Genomic DNA, 20006 nt, shown 5'->3' with positions numbered 1-20006 from the left:
ATTCTAGATTCTGGCTCTGTGAATTTGCTTATTCTGGTTGTTTCAAAACAGTGAGATCATACAATACTTGTCCTTTCGTGTCTGACTTATTTCACTCAACATGATGTCTTCAGAATTCATCCATGTTGTCTCATGTATCAGGACTTCATTCCTTTTTATGGCTCTATGCCCCCCGTATTTTCCGTACTATCCACATTTTCCTTCATCTCCTTGCGTTGATTTAGAAGTTGTGTTTGAACTTCTTTGATGAGTGGTTCCAAAGCCTGTGTCTCCTCTGAAGTCTTCATTTGTTCCCTTGACTGAGACATATATTCCTGTTTCTTAGTTTGGCTTATAATTTTTTGCTGATGTCTGGGCATCTTATTACTTGATGCTCTAAGTCTGAAGGTCAGTTTCTCCCTCTTGCCTAGGATTTTATTGTAATTTGGCTGTTAAGGCTCTTCTTTGACACATGATCCAACTTACTGTAGACCTTTAGCGTAGCCCGTGGTTAACTGTTCAGGTTTTCTGTTTTTCTGTACCTGGTTCTTGTCCTGGATATACAGTACAGTTTTTAAGAGTGCCCTTTTGGGTGCAATTATTTCACCTCCAGGAGGTAGCTTCCTTTCCTGTTCCTCCTCCAGGAATCTTGATGGGTTCTGTTGGAGAGGGGGTATAGATTTTTCTCCCCAGCTCCTTTTGTTCAACTTTTCACCCTCACTTCAGTGACCCCTCTTCATTACACTTTCCAGTTCTGGGACCTATCCTCTCTTTTAGCAGTTCAATATCCCTTTCCCTTTTTCTGCTTCTATTTACCTTCCCCGTTAGGTTATCTGACCCCGAGGAGCCAGATGGGGTCCATCCAGAACGTCTGCGTGTTTTTGCTTTTCATTCAGGTGGTCCAGCAAACAAACTGGATCGAGTGTGTATCCTCTTCGCCCCAGTTCTCCTTATTTTTTCCCTCTGGGGGCCCTTTTGTAAGTGGCCCTGCCCAGCAGCCTGTGTGCCTCCCCGGGTCTCTGCAGACCTGGGTCCCGGTGCCTGGCTATGCCCGGGGTTCTCACTCACTGCCGCAAGGAGCTCCGTAGCCTGCATCTGCGGCAGGAGGGCCGGGCTCTGCGTGACCCCACTGTGTGAGGTCCAGTGAGGGGGCGAGCTGGGCTGGCTGCTGCAGGTCCTGGATCTCCTACCTTTTGGAGGGTATTTTTTCCCTTTGATTCAGCATTTGTGGAGTCCTTCTCCAGTCTTTACAGCACTCGAGAGAGCCAAGCCAGTGGGACTGGCCCTTTTTTTTTTTTTTTTTTTTTTAATTTTTTTATTTTTTATTGACTTTGTAATAATATTACATTAAAAATATATATGTGAGGTCCCATTCAACCCCACCCCCCCACCCCCCCTCTCCCCCCCCCCCCCACAACACTCGTTCCCATCATCATGACACATCCATTGGATTTGGTAAGTACATCTTTGGGCACCTCTGCACCTCATATACATTGGTTCACATCATGGCCCATACTCTCCTCTATTCCATCATGTAGGCCCTGTGAGGATTTACAATGTCCGGTGATTACCTCTGAAGCACCATCCAGGGCAGCTCCATGTCCCGAAGACGCCTCCACCTCTCATCTCTTCCTGCCTTTCCCCATACCCTTTGTCCATTATGTCCACTTTTCCCAATCCAATGCCACCTCTTCTATGTGGACACTGGATTGGTTGTGTCCATTGCACCTTTATGTCAAGAGGAGGCTCAGATTCCACCTGGATGCTGGATGCAATCCTCCCATTTTCAGTTGTAATCACTCTAGGCTCCATGGTGTGGTGGTTGTCCTTCTTCACCTCCATCTTAGCTGAGTGTGGTAAGTCCAATAAATCAGATTGTAGGTGCTGGAGTCTGTTGAGGCTCAGGATCTGGCTATCACATTGTCAGTCCAGAGATTCAGATCCCCTAAATATATCTTACACCCCAACATTAACTGCACCTCCAGCACATTAGCATGAAAGTCTTATGAAGGGAGATCCCATCTGAGTCCAGATTCATCACACATAAACACCATTTCCAAAGAGGGGCCATCTGCCCTGGTAGTTAACCCCATCGGCCATGACCATAACTCCCATGGGTCTCTTTAGCCCTCAAAGGAACCAATATCTGGGGGTTGTATCTGATTTATCTGTCTCTCTGACTCTGCTCAGTTGTGCATGAGGGCAAACCTTCTGCCCGCCTCCAGACTCTTTTTTAGAAACTCGTAGCCATATAAACTCATTTCTCCTTTCCATTTCCCCCTTACTTTAGGTCAAACAGCATTTTAAAGTCATGGTATTTTATGTAGACATGGATATTCTGCTGATCTGCATTGAACCTTCCGTATAAGGTCATTTTCCAGTTGCATCATCAGTTGGTAGTTGATAGTGGTCCCTCGTTGCCAGGGAGGCTCATCCCCGGGTGTCATGTCCCACGCTGGGGGGAAGGCATTGCATTTACATGCTGAGTTTGGCTTCGAGACTGAGACTGGCCCTTTTATTAGCTGTTTCTGGGGGAGATTTTCCCAAGGGGTGTCACCAGGTTGACTTCACCAGGTTGACGGTCAGTGTGCTTGGTTCCTCTTGGCCATTGAAGTCGAGGTCTCAGGTCCGGCAGGTGTGGGGCGGAGCCACAGGGGCTGCTTCTGGAGCAGGGCTCCAGCTTCCTCTGGGATTTGTCCACAGGCGTGTTGGGGAAACCCACATCTCTGGGTTCCCACCATCGTCCTACCAAGGCAAACCGTCAGGCCAGGACTGGGCTGCCCCCACCCCAGGGGAGCCCCAGCCTCTGCTCTGGGGAGACCGTGGGCCCGAGGGAATGTTGGAAGTGGGGGGAGGCATGGCAGCAGCCTGCAAGCCGAGCGGGTGACGTGGCCCCTCGCCAGGAAGGCTTAGCTGTCCTGGAGGCCCACACTGAGAGGAGGGCTCCCATGTACAGGGGAGACCCAGCCCCGTAGTTCTTCTTGGGGGACAGTGTCCAGACCTCAGACTGGCCTTGTAGCCCCTCCCATCCAGCCCCCTCTCACTTCCTCACCCAGAGAGGGTGCAGCTCCACAGTGCACATGGCTGGAACCACCCTCTCTGGCTTCAGAGGACCCAGAGGTGGGCAGAGTGCTGGGTCAAGGGCCCCTGCCTGCCCCCGCAGGAGGCCCAGCCCTGTGCTGGTCAGCGCAGCAGAGTCCTCACCCCTGCGCCCCTAGGTGAGCGGGCCTGGGAGGGCTGTCGTCCGTGCGGCCTGCCCTCCATGCTCTGAGGTTTCCGGTGGCCTTGCCCACTGTCATCGCATCCCTCGTGGGGCCCAGCAGGGACTCCAGGGCCCTTCCCTGGCTCCTGATTACACGGCACAGCCTGAACATTTGGATGCAGGTGCAGCCTCCTGGTATCTGTCCTGTGGGCTGACCCACCCTGCTGGGACTGGGCGCCCAGGGAGCTTCCGGAAGGGTGTACTCGCTGGTCCCCGTGGCGGCGGCCCTCCGTCTACTCCCCACCAGGCAGGGTGGGAGCACCTGGTTGCCCCTCCCGAGTCGGCTGTGCGGTCAGCTGTCAAGTGACCAGCAGCTACTTGGGTCCTGAGGCGCCACTGTTCGCGGTGCCTGCCTTTCCCTCCCAGCACTGGCCCAGGGCCAGGCGGTGCCAGGCAGGTCCCTCTGGACTGTGCTGTGTGCCAAGCTCTCCCAGTGGGCCCCGAGCCCCACTCCCAGGTGCCTGGTGGAGCATGGGAGCCAGAAGGAAGGGCCGGGTGGTGAGGCCCCGTGGGGTTCGGGGGCTCCTCCTGCACGAGCCCACCTTCCCTCCTCTGTCTTCCTGTAGGAGACCTGGATGCGCGGCACCTGACTATAGCTGTCAGCCCACGGGTGCTGGTGCAAAGTGCCACAACTCCACTGGCTTTTAAAACGGGTATTTATTTGGGGTAAAACTTAGTCACGGGCCCTGAAGAGTCCAACTCAAGGTTAGTTCTTCACCCAAGTCTGTGGCCACGTGCTGGAGCAAGATGGCGGGCGACATCTGGGAGGGTTCAGCCTTCCTCTTTCCATCAAGGCTCCGTGGGCCCAGCTTCTTCCCATCTCAGCTGTAGGCTGGTTTCTATCCACGCCTGCTCAGCTGCTTAGGGCTCTGGTCTCTTCAGCTGCAAACTGTCAGGTGAATGGCTCAGCTCTCCCTGGGGCTCCAGCATCAAAACCAAGTCCTCTCCTCTGCGGTGTCTTCTGTGTATCTACTTCTCTGTGAGTTTCTTCTTTTCTAGTGCAGGTTCGTACAGCCCTCCAAGGGGGTGGGGGCTTTAACTGAGTTACACTCTACTGACATGGCCGAATCAAAGCCCCAATCTCAACATAATCAAAGGCATCTCAGCTGAATCTAATGCAATCAAAGGCTATCACACCCAGAGGAACAGGCCAGTTTACAAACACAGCCTCTCTTTGGGGAATTTATAAATAATCTCAAAGCGCCGCACTGGCAAAGCCTGTTTACGACAGACCCCAGTGGAGTGAGAACCACGCCCATGGAGAAGCTCAAGGCACAGCAGGGCCTGGGAGACCCCAACCCCCTGGCCGCTGCCCTCCTGGCCTTGCAGGCCCTTGCTCCCAGGAGCTGGCTCATGTCTCAAGCATCTAAGGCATCCTGCCCCTGCCGTCCTCACTCCTGCATCCACCCACTATCTTGGACATCTCCCTGGCTCCCTCCATAGGTGCTGCCATGTCGCCCAGCTCCGGGCCCCCCATGCACTGCCCCCCGCCATGGACCCCAGTGCTGGCTGCCCCATCCCCTTCCCCGCAGCCCAGGCCCCAGGGTGGCTCAGGTTTTCCGGGAGGAGGTCCCAGGCACTCCTGTGTGTCTCACACACCTCCCCAGTGTCCTTGTCACCCTCTGGGGACTGGGCTGAGTGGACAGGTGGGCCTTGGCAGTGTTTTGGTGCCCGGGGGAGGGCTGTGGGCTGTGTCGCGGACCCCTCCCTGGGTACGGTGGAGGAGAAGCCTCTCTGGAGGATGCCGGGCTCTGGGCTCGCTGTGCTGGAGGGCCTGGCCAGGGAGGGTCCCTGCATCTGCTCTGGGGGTGGGGCTGGGCAGGGGCCTCCGCCTAGGGCTGGGAGGTGGCCCCGAGACTGCTCTACTCAGGGCGCTGTGAGGCTCCAGGACCACCTGCCATGCCCCGGGGAGCCCGGGGGGACCCCGTTGCCCGTGTGCAGCACCGTCTTCCTTTTGGGGTTGGGGGTGAGCTGCTGCCTGGTCCGGGGCCAGCCCAGGGGTCCCTTTGATTTCTTGGCCGTGAGGTTCCTTGGGGGTGAGGGACACCCCACGGTGGGCCCCTGATTCTGGGTCCCCCCTAGCATGCTCCTGGAGGCCGGAGGGAGCCCCAGGCACCATCCCTGATGCCCGCCCCAGTCAGGACGGGGTGTGCCGGAAGCCTGGCGACGGCTCCAGCCGGCCTTTCGGGCCCCCAAGGGTGGCGTGGGGAAGTGTGGGGGGTCAGAGCTGTGCGACTCCCGGACTGCAGCCCCTTCCTGTGGTGGCCCACAGGGCTCTGGGCGCCTCCTCCCGGCAAGTGGGTGACCGCCGCGCCCCTACCCAGGTGCTGCAGAGGAGGAAGGGGCGAGCGTGCCCAGGGCTGAGCCCCGCGGACTGCGCCCTCGGCCTGGCTGTGGACGGGGTGTGGAGTCGCTCGAGGGCCCTGCTCGCACCTCCACAGGCCACCCCACAGCTGGTTCAGTGTGGGGACTTGGGCCCTCGGGAGGGGCCGGGGGACAGGGACGATGAGGCAGATACCTCTCCAGGGTTTTCCAAGTCTGTGTCCATCAGTCCCACTGGCTCAGGCGGGGGCAGGGCTCAGCCTGCCCTCCCACGGCTCTGGAGCGTCCCCTGGAGGCTCAGCTCCTGGTGACCGGTGGGGGAGCCCATCAGCTCTTCATGAGGGCTTGCGCAGTGACCGCAGCAGGCAGAGGCTCCGCGAGTGTCCCCGTGGTTGTGTCTGCCCCCAGGGGGGCACCCGCAGGAGCAGCCAAGCAGGTGCACCCCCACTCAGGGCCAGCGTAGAGCCTAAGCCTGTGTGAGGATTCTCGGGGTGCCTGCCTGCCGTCCAGAGGAGGCCGTGGGGGCCGGGGAGGGCCTGTGGAGGGGCTCTGAAGTCCCAGCCCACCACCTCCCACCCCTGCCGTGACTCCTCTGTGTGTCAGCTCGGCTGCTCGGCCTAAAGGCTCTGGCCTTGGGCCCCCTCTATAGAGCAGGGGTCATCGCCATGACGACCACAGGGTCTCTGTGGACAGAGCGGGACGGGGCCTGTGAGCGCGTGCACCAAGCCCTGTCGCGAAGGCCGCGCCGCAGACACCCCACCGGCCATCGAGGGCGGTGCCGGGTGCAGCGTGGGGGCCTGGGGCGGAGGGCGCAGCTCAGCTGTTGTGCGTCAAGCTCCCAGGTGTTGCGTGGCAGGTCGGGGAGGCGTGGCGGGGTCCCGGGCCCTGACTGGTGCAGTCCAGCCAGCCCCGGGGGCCTGTGACCCTCACACAGTCCCCAGCAGGCCACTTGGGTGGCCTCTCCTTTCCAGCCAGGGCTTGCTTTAGGGAAAAAAATTAATTGTAACCCTAATTGGCAGTTTCCTTTGCACAGAAGCCGGAAGGAGCTTGCCAGCCTGGCTGGTGATTAACTCTGCGCAGCTGGGAAATCGCATTTGGGCAGGAGCAGGGCGTTGATCATCTCGGCGAGGCGGCAGCAGCTGGTCTGCGCAGGGCTGGGTGGTGGCCGCGGGTGCCGCTGGGGACAGCCTGCGGCTCAGGCCCCTTCCAGCAGGACAGGCCCTGGGGCGCTGGTTCCCATCTGCCCGGCCTGCTGAGCCCCATTGCCCCACCATACCCTCAGCTGCACCTGAGCCCCTTCCCCAGTCCACGGCAGGAGGCTGATGGGAGCGATGGGACCCTGGATGCAGATCCAGCCTGAAGGGGTCAGGCCCCGAATGCACCGGTTAGCCAGTGTTAAATGGAGACTCGAGCACAGGGACTCGCCTGCCCTCCAGGGGAGGCTCCAGGAGATGTGCGTGAAGAGCTTTGAACCAGAGAGGCAGAGGGAGCACGACCCTCCCGGCACTGTGATCGGGTGCCCAGCCTGAGGCCCTCTCCTCTGTCTCTCCTCCCTCCCTCAGCTGCGTCCTCCAGGCCACTCCCACCCCAGCCCCGGCCAGAGGCCCCGGAGGACCAGGCTCTGGGCTGACCCTCCGGGATGGCAGGAAGCGCCGTGAGACCTGGGCTCTGGGATACAGAACCCTGGGGAGCACGGAGAGCCCAGGCCCCTGTGAGGACCTGCACCTTGGGCCTGCCCGGCCAGGTACAGCAGGTCCGTACTTGCTGTCTGTCCATCCAGAGAGGAAGACCCTTCAGCCTCACTGGCCGCCCTAGCACAGGGGGACAGAGAGAGCTGCTGGCCACATTGGGAAGAGGGATTTCAAGGCTGGACACAGGGCATACTTCCACAATGGGGTCTGCTTATTGCATACATTAAGGCACCATCCACTGGCCCCACTGCCAGAGGACAGTGTTTTCTCAATGGTTTTACAGATGGAGGCATAAACCCAGGGCGTCAGGGTTGGGATAAGTTGTCAGCCTGTCTGCAAGGGAAGCGTTGGCTTATGAGTGACAGCAGAAAGCATTGAGCTGGGCAGCAACTCAAAGTCAGGTGCTGGGGACGGTCACATTACTAGGAGGCTCTGTGCCAGGCCTTTCCTTCACACCTGCTCAGTCAAGGTTCTGGGTCAAGGCAGGTCTAGAGTAGCCCTGCAGGTCCCACCCATGGCTCTTCCCCTTGGCTAATGTGCGTCAGGCAAGGCAGAGCAGCTTGGATTGGATGCCTCAGAATGGCAGGAAAAGAAAAAATGATGGTGGTGGCAGTGGTGGTGAGTGGTGGCAGTGGAGGTGGTGAAAATGGTGAGCAATGATGGTGGTGGCAACGGTGGTGGTGGTGGAGTGAGAATGGTGGCAGTAATGATGGAGGTGATGGTGGAGGTGATGACGATGGTGGTTTTAGTGGGCAACAGAGGTGAAAGGTGGGGGTGGACAGTGGTGGTAGTGGCAGTGGAGGTGACGGTGGGGATGATGACGGTGGGCATGACGGTGATGGTGGTGATGGTGGGTAGCAGTGACAGACGTGGAGATAGAGGGTGGTGGAGGTGGGAATGGTGGCGATGACAACAGCAGAGGTCGTAGCAGTGGTGGTGGCGGCAGCTGCAGCGGTGGTGACGGAGTAGCCTTCATGGAGAATTTCCTGGGTGCTGCCCCTGCTCGGAGCGCTTCCTTTTAGTGCAATAGCTCCTTTTAGCCCCAGCAGCCCTGTGAGGTGGGAACGCTCAACTCTGAGACACGGAATTGAAGTCACTTACCCAGGGCGGAGGCCCCTCCATCACGAGCACACGGTGCTGACCGCTGGCCCCAAGTCAAGGCCACTCGTCATCTGGCCCAGCCTGCCTCTTGCTGTGTTTCCAGGGTTCTGGCCTGGGTCTGCAGAGCTGCACTCTTCACCCAGCTGCCATTCCTACCGCCCAGTCCTCCAGCTCCCTCCATCCAGATCGCCTTGCTCTGCCCATCCTGCCCCTGCGCCGAGCCCACCCCCACCCCAGCTGGTCCTGCCCTGGCTGGTGCCCCCCACCCACCCTCCACTCTCCTCCACCCCTCTCTCACTGCCCGGGCACTGTCTCTGCTGCTTTGTGCCCTGGCCGTGGGCCTGGAGGAGAGACCGCCTGCCCCCTGCAGCCCTGTGGGTGTCTGCCTCCTGCAGAAGCCCGCCGCTCCCCTGCCCATTGGCGGAAGCACCCGTCCCAGAAGGCCTGCCCTCAGAGGAGGTGTCAGGGGCCCAGGTGTGACCCCGGCTCAGCTCCCCCTCCTCCCAGGCCACAGCGTGTGCAGCTATAGAGTGCCGCCGAGGCCCCCCGCTGGCGCCCCGGCCTTGCTGCCTGCCTCCGGGGTCAGACCTTGGTTTAGAAGGGGCCCTTAGCTCTGCCTGACGCTCCAGGGGACAGGATCGTTTTCAGACTGTGCCAGAGCAGCCAAGACACACAGCCGTGCCATGCAACCAGCCAGGGAGGGGCACGCTTCCACCGCACGCCCACGCATACCGTGCACGTGCCTCACGCCTGTGACCACACAGCAAGCTCACACGAACGCACCAGTGCACACGCCACACATGTACTACACTCACACCTCCTGCCACTGCACACGCCGCACGTCCCGTGTGTCCAAGCCACTGCACACCATGCACACATGCCCCTCCACACACCCCCGTGCATTCCGCAGATGCCCACGTGCTTCCCACACCCATGCACACGGCACTCTGCACACCACACGTGCACACACAGACATAGCCCCGAGGCCCTCTGGAGCCTCCCTGAGAGGACCGGGCGAGGGGCAGGCCGTCCTTGGTGCCCAGCAGCTCCCGGCCCAGCCGCCAGCCCCTCACCCATGCCCAGCTCTGCTGACCCCAAGCCCTGGGCCCTGCGGGCACACCCTGCCTGATGACCAGCCCGTCACAGACCCGGCCTGCAGGGGCGGGGGTTCCCTGGCAGGTGTGGACGGAGTCCTCCAAGCAGTGCCACCGAGAGGCCCCCTGGAGCTGCCCTGAGCTGTGTCCCACAGTGATGGGCAAGGAGACCCTGCCCGCTGGTCCTGGGCTGTCCCTGGATGCAGGCCCCCTCGGGCCTGCTCTCCTTCGGTGCTCGTGGGGGCTGAGCCAGGAGGCCCCCAGCCCCCCGGGGACACGCCTGACCATGGGGCTGGGCCCATCTAGGGGGGTGGCTGGCACGGCAGGGCCAGGACGCAGCTTCCGCAGACTCACCGCTTGCCCCATGAAGACTCTGGCCCTGCCCACCGAACGGGCTAAAGGCGCTCGCTTCACCCACAGCCCCGAGTCCTGCAGGTGGCAGTGGCACAGGCAGAGCCCATGGACGTCCCCAAGGCTGCCCTCTTGGGGCCCCTGTCGGGGGCAGGTGGGGGAACCGTTCCTTAGCGCAGCTGATCTCAGGGTTTAACCCGTGTCTCTCAAAGGCCTGGGGTCAGTGGTCAGGGACAGGGCCGAGTTCACTGGGACGCTTCTCCTGGTTGGCGAGCGCGACGCTGGAGGGAGGAGGGGCCATAAGCTCGTGCGTTCGACTGTTTTCCCAGCCTGGCTTGGCACGCCAAAAACGGCCACTCACATGCTGCTCAGAGCATGCTCCGTTTCTCCTCCTCTGAGCAGGTGGCGTGGGGTGACGTGGGGCACCCCTTCTCTCCGTAAGGCCTCCGTGGCCTAAGTTCTCCCCAGGACCCGGCTGGAGGGCCGCGCAGTGCTTGGTGCTGAGGAAGTCAAGAGACCGAGTTGTTTCTGTTTCTGTATTTTAAAGCAGTTGCAGGTTTCCAGAAAAATCCTGCAGGAAATACAGCGTTCCCCCATGCCGCTCCCCACCCCGACAACGAGGGGCTCCTGCTCGGCCCCCGAGCAAGCGTCGGGCGAGGCTGGGCCTGCTCTGGCGTAGATCTCTGCGCACAGGGGGAGGTCAGGTCCCGGCTGTCGCGGCGTGGCGCCCCATGGCCAAAGGCGAGGTCCTCCCCCTGGGTGGGGGCCCCTGAGAAGAGGTGGCGTGGGGGAGCCCCGGGAGCCCTGACTGCGGTCCCACCTGAGCCAGAGCCCCCCGCCCTCCCCAGCCTGCAGGGTCACGGAGCCTCTCCCACCCCAGTGTCCTCAGGGGCCCTTACATGGTCCTGACAGGAGCCATGGAGGGGCATCGGGCAGGAGACGGTCCACGGAGAGCCTCGGGGACCCTTTAGAGCAAGGGTGGAGGGTGAAGGGGCGAAGGCCACAGGTGGGGTGCCAAGGACTGGGCTGGGGCAGGGGGCGCTGGGGGAGGAAGGGGCGAGGCTGGAAGAGCACGTCCCGAGACCCTGGAACCCGGCCACCCCGGCCGCCTGTGAACAGACCTGCCCTGGTACAAGGACGTGAGAGGCAGGTGGCGCCACGCAAGGGCCAGGAGCTGCCAGACGACGAGGCCGAGCCCAGGGGAGGGGCGTCGGTGAGGGCAGGGGCCAGGCCGCGGGAGGGGACTGCGGGAGCAGAACGGGCATGTCTGGGGGAGGCGCGGTCTAGAAACGGCTGCGGCCGAGCCATTTGCTGGCCTCTCCTGAGCTGCTTACCACGGGGGTAGGCAGATACCACGAGGGCACCTCGGCATGCTCTTGGGGTGACATCTGTGGACCCAGAACCTCATGTGACTTCCGTGGGCCCCCTCCTCCGCAAAAAAACAGAATGACGTTTTGCATCTGTGCCTGGTACAAAGACGGTTATGGCCCAGGCTGAATGCGTTATTATATATACCTTGACTGCTACTGCACTGCGTTTTGCTTTAGAGTGTTCTTGAAGAAATGAACATTAGAACGTTTCTGGGACCCAGGCGTCGCTCCTGCTGAGCCTGCTGGGGCGCTCGGCTCTGGGGGAGCACACAGCAGCTCGGAAGTCAAGCCCTCCTTCTCTGCAGGTCTCGGCCCCTCACGCCCCAGGCCTGAGGGTTGGCGCAAGGGGGTGGTCCCATGTTTCTGGACGCCTCCCTCCCGTGGTGGGATGGTGAGCCCCGACCATGCAGTCTTCCCTGTTGCTGAGCTCTGTGGCCCGTGAGTGATCGGCAGCCAGATGGCAGGGGTCAGCCAAGCCGCCCGGATCCCCCTCGCGGCTGACCCCTGGGAATGTCTCCAGGATGTGGGCAGGCCAAGGGTTCTGTTTGGCCTTGCTTCTGGCTAAAGATTTAGCTGTGGGCACGTCTTTAAAACTGGAATGCACCCCCCACGGACTCTCCCCAGATCTGTTGTTTGCGATAGAGCACCCCCTGATTTGTGCCTTTCCCTAAAAGCCAAGTTAAATTGCAAGCCCGTGAAGAACAGCCTTGGGCTGGCACGAACAAGAGTTGCCTGGAGGCTCACCGCACGGCGCTCCCACCAGTACATGCAGGGCTGTGCGTGCACGTGGGGGTGGAGGCGTGCATGTGCACACGGGTGCTGGCCCCTATCTACCAGCTGGCCATGGGCCTCAGTCACTGATGATAATTCCTTTTCCTGAGCCGGGTCAGTGGTTCTGTTCTCAGCTGAGTGCTTGTTTGTTCAGCTGCGGGCTGCCGGCCTCTCCGGGTCCTCCAGCACGCAGAGGGCATTTAATGCCCCAACACGAGTCTCGAGAGCTAAGCAGGTGCTCCAGCTCTGCCCACTCACTGCCCACACTGCCTCTGGCTCCCAGTACCCATCGAACAACCCGGAGGGTTGTACTGAGCCTCGTCTCGTCCCTGGCCCCGTTCCCTGCTGCTCTGTCCATCTCTCCTATCCCAAATTCTGACCATGTCCCCAGTGGGCCCTTTCATTGCTCTGATTGTGAAGTCATCCATTCGTTAGGTCATTCCTTCCTTCCACTCATGGACACTAAGTTGGCCAGCGTGGCCAGAAGGTGGTCCCTGAAAGAGTGGGGGAGACGGGGTGGGCGAGGCGTTGCCCAACCCCAAAGGCCCTGGGTCATTTCGCAAGCAGTGGGCAGTGGGCCAAAGGCTCCAGCCGAAGGACGGCCTGTGGAGTCACGAGCGGGCTCGGGGAGACCGGCCGAGGCGCTGTGGTAGTCGTCCAGGTGCGGAAATGCTGGCCCAGCCGGGTGGGATGGTGGTGGAGGGCTAGCGGGCTGGGGTGGAAGAGGGGAAGGCTGGGTGCCAGCTTGGGAGGTGGTGGCGCCAGGGCTGGGCGAGGAGTGGGGGGAGCAGGCCTGCGTGGGGAGGGGCCGACGACCCTAACCTGGGCGAGGAGTGGGGGGAGCGGGTCTGCGTGGGGAGGGGCCGACGACCCTAACCTGGGCCACGGCCTATGAGTGAACGCAGCGGAGGGGGATGTGTGCATCGCAGTGGAGGGGCAAGCTCTGCGCTGGCCACGTGGCCTTGGGCATCGTCAGCACGGGGGTACTGTTTAAGCCGTGGAACTGCCTGCCGTTTCTTGAGAAGAATAAAGTCGGAGAACAGCGTCAAAACTAGCCCAGGGGGCTTCCGTCGTCTTGCCGGTGGGCTGAGGAGGAGGAGGCCAACAGAGGAGGCTGAGGGCGGTCGGGGAGTAGAACACCAGGGACAAGGATGCCCCGAAAAGCAGCCAGAGGGAAAAGAGAACACAGGAAAGGAGTTCTCGGGAAGCCATGTGGCTCAAGGGACAGAGCATCTGCCTACCACATGGGAGGTCCAGGGTTCAAACCCAGGGCCTCCTGACCCGTGTGGAGCTGGCCCATGCACAGTGCTGATGCGTGCAAGGAGTGCCGTGCCACGCAGGGGTGTCCCCTGCATAGGGGAACCCCACGCGCAAGGAGTGTGCCCTGTAAGGAGAACCTCCCAGCACAAAAGAAAGTGCAGCCTGCCCAGGAGTGGCGCTGCACACACGGAGAGCTGACGCAGCAAGATGACAAAAAGAGACACAGATGCCCGATGCTGCTGATAAGAATACAAGCGGGCACAGAAGAACACACAGCGAATGGACTCAGAGAACAGACAACGGAGGGAGGGGAGAGAAAATTTTTAAATCTTTATTTTAAAAAAAAAAAGGAAAGGCATTCTTAGCAGCAGGACAGAAGCCAAAGACCAGGCCTGGGGAGTGCCGAGCGAAAGTGACTGTCCAGAGACTCCTAGCCCCAGCAGAAGTACCTTCCAGAATGGGGCAAAACGGTAAAAAACAAACAAAAAAGTGCAGACGGTTGCAGAATCTGGGCTCCCGTTAGCTGTGGTGGAAGGTGGAGGAGGAACGCCAGCCTTGCTCGTGGTCCTGACGGTAACTGAGTGTGGCTCTCCCGGGCATTTTTTCTATTATTGCACTTTCAATAATGCATGCAAAATGTCCTCTTTGCAGGGAACACACATTGAGCTATAGTAAGAACTGCAGGCGAGGGGGGAGTGGTGCACAGGTGGCACCCCCACAGCGTGCATCATGGGTGCCTGCCCAGTTCGGGCTGGGAGGACCCCCCAGGGACAGCTGTCTTGAGAAGGGGGAGGGGCCGCCCCTCCACCCCCAGTCCCTGGGAACGACTGGTGGGGTCTCTTCCCTGTTCTCGGAGAAGATGCTTGCATTAGGAAACCGCCCGTTGAAGAGGTTCTGCTGGGCGGTAATAAAAACATCATCTGCCTCGTTCTGCTGCTTACAAAGAGGGGGTGCCGCGGCGGGCCCCTTCACGTGGGATTTGCTAGGAAGGTGCTGCCCTCTCACCCCCAGCCTGTGTGTGAGGTGCTGGGGTTGCTTCTGATTCCAAGTGGTTCTTCAGTCACACCGTTTTTACAACTTTCCTTCTTTCTTGGGAGCCAGCATTCAAGCCTGCACGTTGTAGTCCTGGGGAGATTCATAGTTGTTTTTGGTAAAGTGCCTCTTACTCCTCTGTCTTTGGGGCTCCGTGGGCATCTCCGTGGCGGTCCTCTGTGTGTCGGGGTGAGCATGACCTCGCAGCCCCAGGCTGAGGGAGAGACCCGCGTACAGAGCTGGGGAGCGCCCGTCCAGGGCTTTAAACAAGGTCTCCAGCTCCTGCTGTGGTCACATAGGAACACGTCCACCCCAAAGTGATGGTGACGGGACTCAGGTGAGTTCTGTGTGGCCCAGACAGTGGGGCCTGACCAGCACCCTATGGGGAGTATGCTCAGGGAAGGCCCACCTGTGGGAGGCGGGCTTGTGGAAGCCCCGCCTGTGGGAGGCGGGATCGGGGTAAACACCACCTGTGGGAGGCGGGCTCGGGTAAGCCCCACTGTGGGAGGCGGGCTCGGGGAAGGCCCCGCCCGTGGGGGGCAGGCTGGGGAAAACCTGCCTGTGGTTGGGCGTGCACAGGTGAGCCCCTGCCCTGGTCCTCCACATCAGACTCGGCAGTCAGGGCCTGGCTGTGCTAGCGCATCTGCCCCTTGTCACGCCATCCTGCCAAGCACCAGGGCTGAGGGAAAGAAGATGGGGGAGAGGAAGCAGACGTGTGCTTGCATGCGACAGCGAGTGTGCAGCTGAGAATGTGAGAACACGTGCGTGTACAGATGGAGCAGGTGTGTAAGGATCTGAGTCTGTGAGAGGGAATACGTGTGCTTGTGTGTGAGAAAAGGAATATGAGAGGCTTGCATTGGTCAGGGCCGGGCCGGGAGGCTGACCCTGTGCGGTGACACCGGAGGTGCCATGGGAAGAACCGTTAAGCGGGGACAGAGTGGCTGTGGACGTAAGAGGGGCTGGGGACCTGCACCCAGGGAGGCACCCTCGGCAGGGCCTCCTGGGGCTGAGGCCAGACCCCTGCCCACCTGGAGACCCAAGCCCCTGGCCCAGGCTCTCCCTGCACATCCACCCAGGCCCGGCTGCAGCATTTTAGGGTCTCAATGCAATAGAAGGAAGCAGGGCCCCTGGTTCAAACCGCACTGAGAGCTTTAAACTGACCGTGGGGCCCACCCAGCATGCCCGCCCCCCCAGCACGCCAGCCGTGGCCCCCAGCATGCCAGCCTCCTCCCAGCACACCAGCCGTGCCCCCCGCAGGGCTTCTCCCCTGCGCCCATGTGTTTCTCCGTCTAGAAGGTGTCGCTGACAAGGAGACGTTTTAAGGCCGCCGTGCCCTGCGGCAGGGACCGATGGAGGCATTTTAAGTGCCTTTAAGTCTGTTTCTGCTTAAAATCACTGCATGAACCACAGATGCGTTCTGGCAGCCGCCAGGCCAGGCCCCTCCTGGACCGGAGGGCTGGGCTCGGTGAGACCACCACAGGCAGGCCCTGTCCCCTGGGTGCAGGGTACCTGTGGCGGGAGCGGCAGGAGCTCCAGGAGCACAGGCTTGTCCCCTCACCTCCAGGCCCCGGACCCTGAGGTGTGTGTGCATCACCCCACCCTGACTGCCACCCTGACGGACGCACAGCCCCTTCCTCCCCGGATCCATGGGTACAGCGGGTGGGGGCTCTCAGCAGAGGTGCAGCCCTGCCAGCTCTGCTCTGCACCCAGCATCACCAGAGCCACTCTGCACACTGGCACCCACCCGCCCACTTCCCCGGGGTGCTGTGCCGTCTGGCCCCTCCACAGGGTCCCCAGCATGGCAGCTGCACAGCCCGGCAGGGCCACAGTGTGAGCCTGAGAGAGTGAGAGCCGGGCAGAGGCTTATGACGGTTTGTGACCCAAGCACAGATATCACTTGGTGTCACTCCCAGACTCCTGGGGGGAGGACACAGACCCCCCTCCCCAGATGAGGGAGGGTCCCAGTCACACTGTAAGGGGGCTGGGACATGGGCTGGTCTTCAGGAGAGACAGCCTGCCCCTGGGCCACCCAGCAGGGCCGACCCCGCCCCGGAGTTTGGGGACCAGAGCCTTGGGGGGCTCTGCGTGGCCCACCTGGCAGCAGCGCAGGCCATCAGCTGTGAGTGTGCCTGGCCCTCTGCCGGAAGGTGGAGGGCATCCGGACCGCGGCGGGGTCCCCCGACACCCCCAACGTGGCACCACGTGCCCCGGATCCCCCGGAACCTGTGCCTTCGCCGGACCACCGGGGACACTTGTCGTCTTTGTGGCTGGAAGCTCGAGCTCTGCTGAGATGCTGAGCCCGGGGGTGGCCTGGCAGCACAGGGTCCTGGGGGACAGTGGGGAGGACGGATGGTCCTGCCTTCCAGGGACATGGAGGGGGAGCACCCCAGCCGGGACGAGGCCCACAGTGTGCCACGAGGGCGCTGGGTGGGAGCGTGGTCTGGAAGGACCCCTTCACTCCTGGCCGTCCGACTTTCTGTTTGTCCTTCCCTCCCGCCTCAGGTTCTGCTGGTGCAGCAGCGGTGGCAGCAGCGCTCCCGCTTGGGCAGGGAACCTGAAGGTTCCGTGCTTGCCGGAGCCTCTGTCCCCACTGGGGGCAAGGCAGGGGCTGCGCCCGCTCCACGCCCACCCCGGGGAGGCAGCCCAGAAGTCCCGGCCGCTCCTCCAGGCTCCAGGCCTTGCCTTGTGGCTGAACTGGCGCCACTGCAGGCGGCCTGGGCGCTCTGTGCCGGCGCAGGCCACCGTCCTGAGTCTGCTGTTTGGGGGCGCGGGGCCTTGTCCAGGGGCTGTGGACCCCTGTACTTCCTGAGAGCGAGGCAGCAGGGGGCAGCTGAGCTTTCACCCTGCCAGGAGGCGCAGCAGGAGGCGCCGGCGCGCTGCTTGTGGGAAGTGCCCAGGAAGGTGGGCCCGGGCGATGAGCCACATCCTAGGGCCTGCCTGGCCTCCACACTGTTGGGAGTGAGGGTGCTTCTTCCCGGGGAAGGTCCCAGTGGGCAGGAGCACCCTCCGCCCCCGCGCACGCAGGACTGCACGGAGCTGGCACCCTTGACTGTCGGAGCCCCCCGGCCATGTGTCCTTCTCCAGGGAGATGCACTGTACGCTGGGCATCCCCCGGACACGAGCTCCCTTGGAAATGGTCAGCCAGGCGAGAAAGGAGCGGCGACAGAGGGCGGGTGCTTCCAGCTGCCCTAGACAGAGGCACCACGGGCACACACGCCCTCCAGGACGACCTTCCCAGCCCTGCGGCAGCTGGAGTCCTCCCAAGGGAATTTTCTGGAGTGGGAGGAGTCTCGCTTTCTTACTGCTTCACCACTTTGGGGACCCCAAATGGTCTTGCCTGTCCTCTTCACTTGACTCCAGTTGTTACCTGATGGTTTCCCAAACTCAGGTCCACTCTCGGAAGAACCAGGCCCCTGCTGGGGGGTGGGGGGGAGTGGCCTTGGACGATGCTGTGGGCCAGCCGTGGGGCGCTGGGCTAAGTGGGCTCCCCAGGCCCCTGGGAGGGAGCCAGAACCTAGTTGAAAACACATGGCCAAAAAGATGAGTCGGTTACATCTGAGGACAGTGCTACATTTTCTCTGTGGGCTGGCCTTTCTGTGCTTTTTTGTACATTTGAGAGTGTATTTGCAAGGTTTTGATGGTTTTTAAGCAACTTTTGACTATCCATCTTTTTTTAAAATTTTGGTTTTTTACACTTTCTATAAAAACCAGTTTGAAAAGCTCCCACATATACCATCACCTAACTGTCACAATGAGTAACATCTGCCTTAGTGTATAGTTTATACCTCTGTGCACACCCCCTCAATGCTTTTTATTTTTTAATATTTTCAGGTAAACATATGTTCAAATGCACAAGCCTTCACCATCCCATTTTGGCAATAAACTCAGGGGTCCCACACCCCTACCATGATATGGAGCCTTGACATTGCCAGAAAAGTCCCTCCTGCCCCAACAGGCCTGGTTTTTATCACTGGAACTCAGTCTAGACTCATACCCCATATACTCTTTTGTGCCTGGCTTCTTCCACTCAGCCCCTCGTCTATGAATTCTGCCCAGGTTGTTGGATATATCAAAAAGCTTTTCTTTTTTATTGCTGGGTAGCGTTCCAGGGTGTGGCTGGACCACGGCTATTTATCTGCTCACCCTGGGAAGGACCACAGGGCTGTTTCCAGCTCTTGCTTTATTTGTGGATAATTCTGCCACTTGTGATTAAGCCCTTTGGTGGGCACGTTTTCATTTCGCCTGGATAAATGGAGCAGAATTGCTGAGTCAAATGGTAGGCATATATTTCACTTTGGACCACGGTTCATGGCTTTGGATTTGCCAGTCCTGCTTGTCTGGTGGTGTCTGCATACATTTGAAAACTCTTGCTAGAGCAACTTGTTCAGAAACATATGTGAGTTGGTGTATGTCCCATGTTTTCGTCAAATGTCAGTGATTTGGAATGCTCTTGCAACTATTTGATGCTGCCTCCCCTTCCTCCATTTTGTTACTCTACTTCAAAGCATTTTTCATATATTTTTAGCCAATCTTTACCTATGCAAATAATTGTGTGTTCATATACTGAAGACTGAAATGAGAAATTCCTTTTTCGATGAGAATCGTTAATGAATTTTCCTGGCCCACTAAGAAGCCTTTATCAAAGTGTAAATCAGGGAAATAGTTGTGCTCAAGCGATTGGGCTCCCATCTACCATATGGGAGGCCCAGGGTTTGATTCCCGGGCCTCCTGGTGAAAGGCAAGCTGGCCCCCGTGGTGAGCCAGCCCATGCAGAGAGCTGGCCCACGCGGAGTGCTGGTGCAGCAAGATGACACAACAAAAAGAGACACAGAGGAGACACAATGAGACGCAGCAGACCTGGGAGCTGAGGTGGCACAAAAGATTGAGCACCTCTCTCCCACTCTGGAAGGTCCCAGGATCAGTTCCCAGTGCCCCCTAAAGAGAAGACAAGCAGACACAGAAGAATGCACAGCGAATGGCTACAGAGCAGACTGCGAGCACAGAAACAATGGGGGGAGAGGGGAGAAATAAATAAATAAATCTTTTTTAAAAAATGGCGCGAATCAGTCTGCTGTTGGAGATGTCTGGCTGGAGGCCTGCCTCGGGTGGTCTGGGACCTTTCCTGGAAGGCTGAGTGCTGGGTCTGGGGGTGGGGGCAGGGGACATCCCATCTCAGTCCTCCGTCATCACACCACCTCCCCATTTCCTGCAGCCCCACTGGGCCTCTACTTCTCACGAGACGCTTATTGGGAGAAGCTGTACGTGGGCCAGCCGGCCGGCATGCCCCTGCTGTACGTGCACGCCCTGCAGGACCTCCCCGAGGAGCGACCCCGCTTCCGCCTGGGCACGCACCTCTACAACGCCTTCCGCGCGCGGCTGCACGAGAACACCTGGATCCGCATCCAGGAGGACACGGGCCTCCTCTACCTGAACCAGAGCCTGGACCAGAGCACCTGGGAGAAGCTCAGTATCCGCAGTGAGTGGCAGCCTCGCGTGCACCCCCCAGGACCCCCTCCCAGTGTCTGGACCTTACATGGACTCCGTTCACAGCTGCTGGGGCTGGCGCTTGGAGCGGGACACCCCCGCTGCCCCCGTGTGTGAGGGTGCAGGGAGGGTGGCCTGCCTGTGTCCAGCAGGATGAGGGAGCCAGGATGCGTTTGCGGGCCCGTGGTGACCCTTGGGCTTTCTGGGGCTGCTGAGATTTTTGGAGAACTCATCAGAAAGGTGCCTTCCACCTTTTCTGGCTGCGGGGTGGGTTAAGAAGAGCTGAGAA

General features: G+C 60.2%; 1 protein-coding gene across 1 annotated transcript in view; it reads left to right on the top strand.

The window, feature by feature from the left end:
• The window catches only part of RET (ret proto-oncogene), a 61136-nt gene that overhangs the window by 12413 nt on the left and 28717 nt on the right, over nt 1–20006 (top strand). Inside the window, 1 exon segment of the mRNA XM_004452112.3 lies at nt 19446–19709. Within this exon segment, the coding sequence (XP_004452169.1) occupies nt 19446–19709 (264 nt within the window).

The sequence above is a fragment of the Dasypus novemcinctus genome, chromosome 6, assembly GCF_030445035.2.
Source record: "Dasypus novemcinctus isolate mDasNov1 chromosome 6, mDasNov1.1.hap2, whole genome shotgun sequence".
In the NCBI taxonomy this organism is placed as follows: domain Eukaryota; kingdom Metazoa; phylum Chordata; class Mammalia; order Cingulata; family Dasypodidae; genus Dasypus; species Dasypus novemcinctus.
This window is presented reverse-complemented; position numbering and strand designations above follow the sequence as displayed.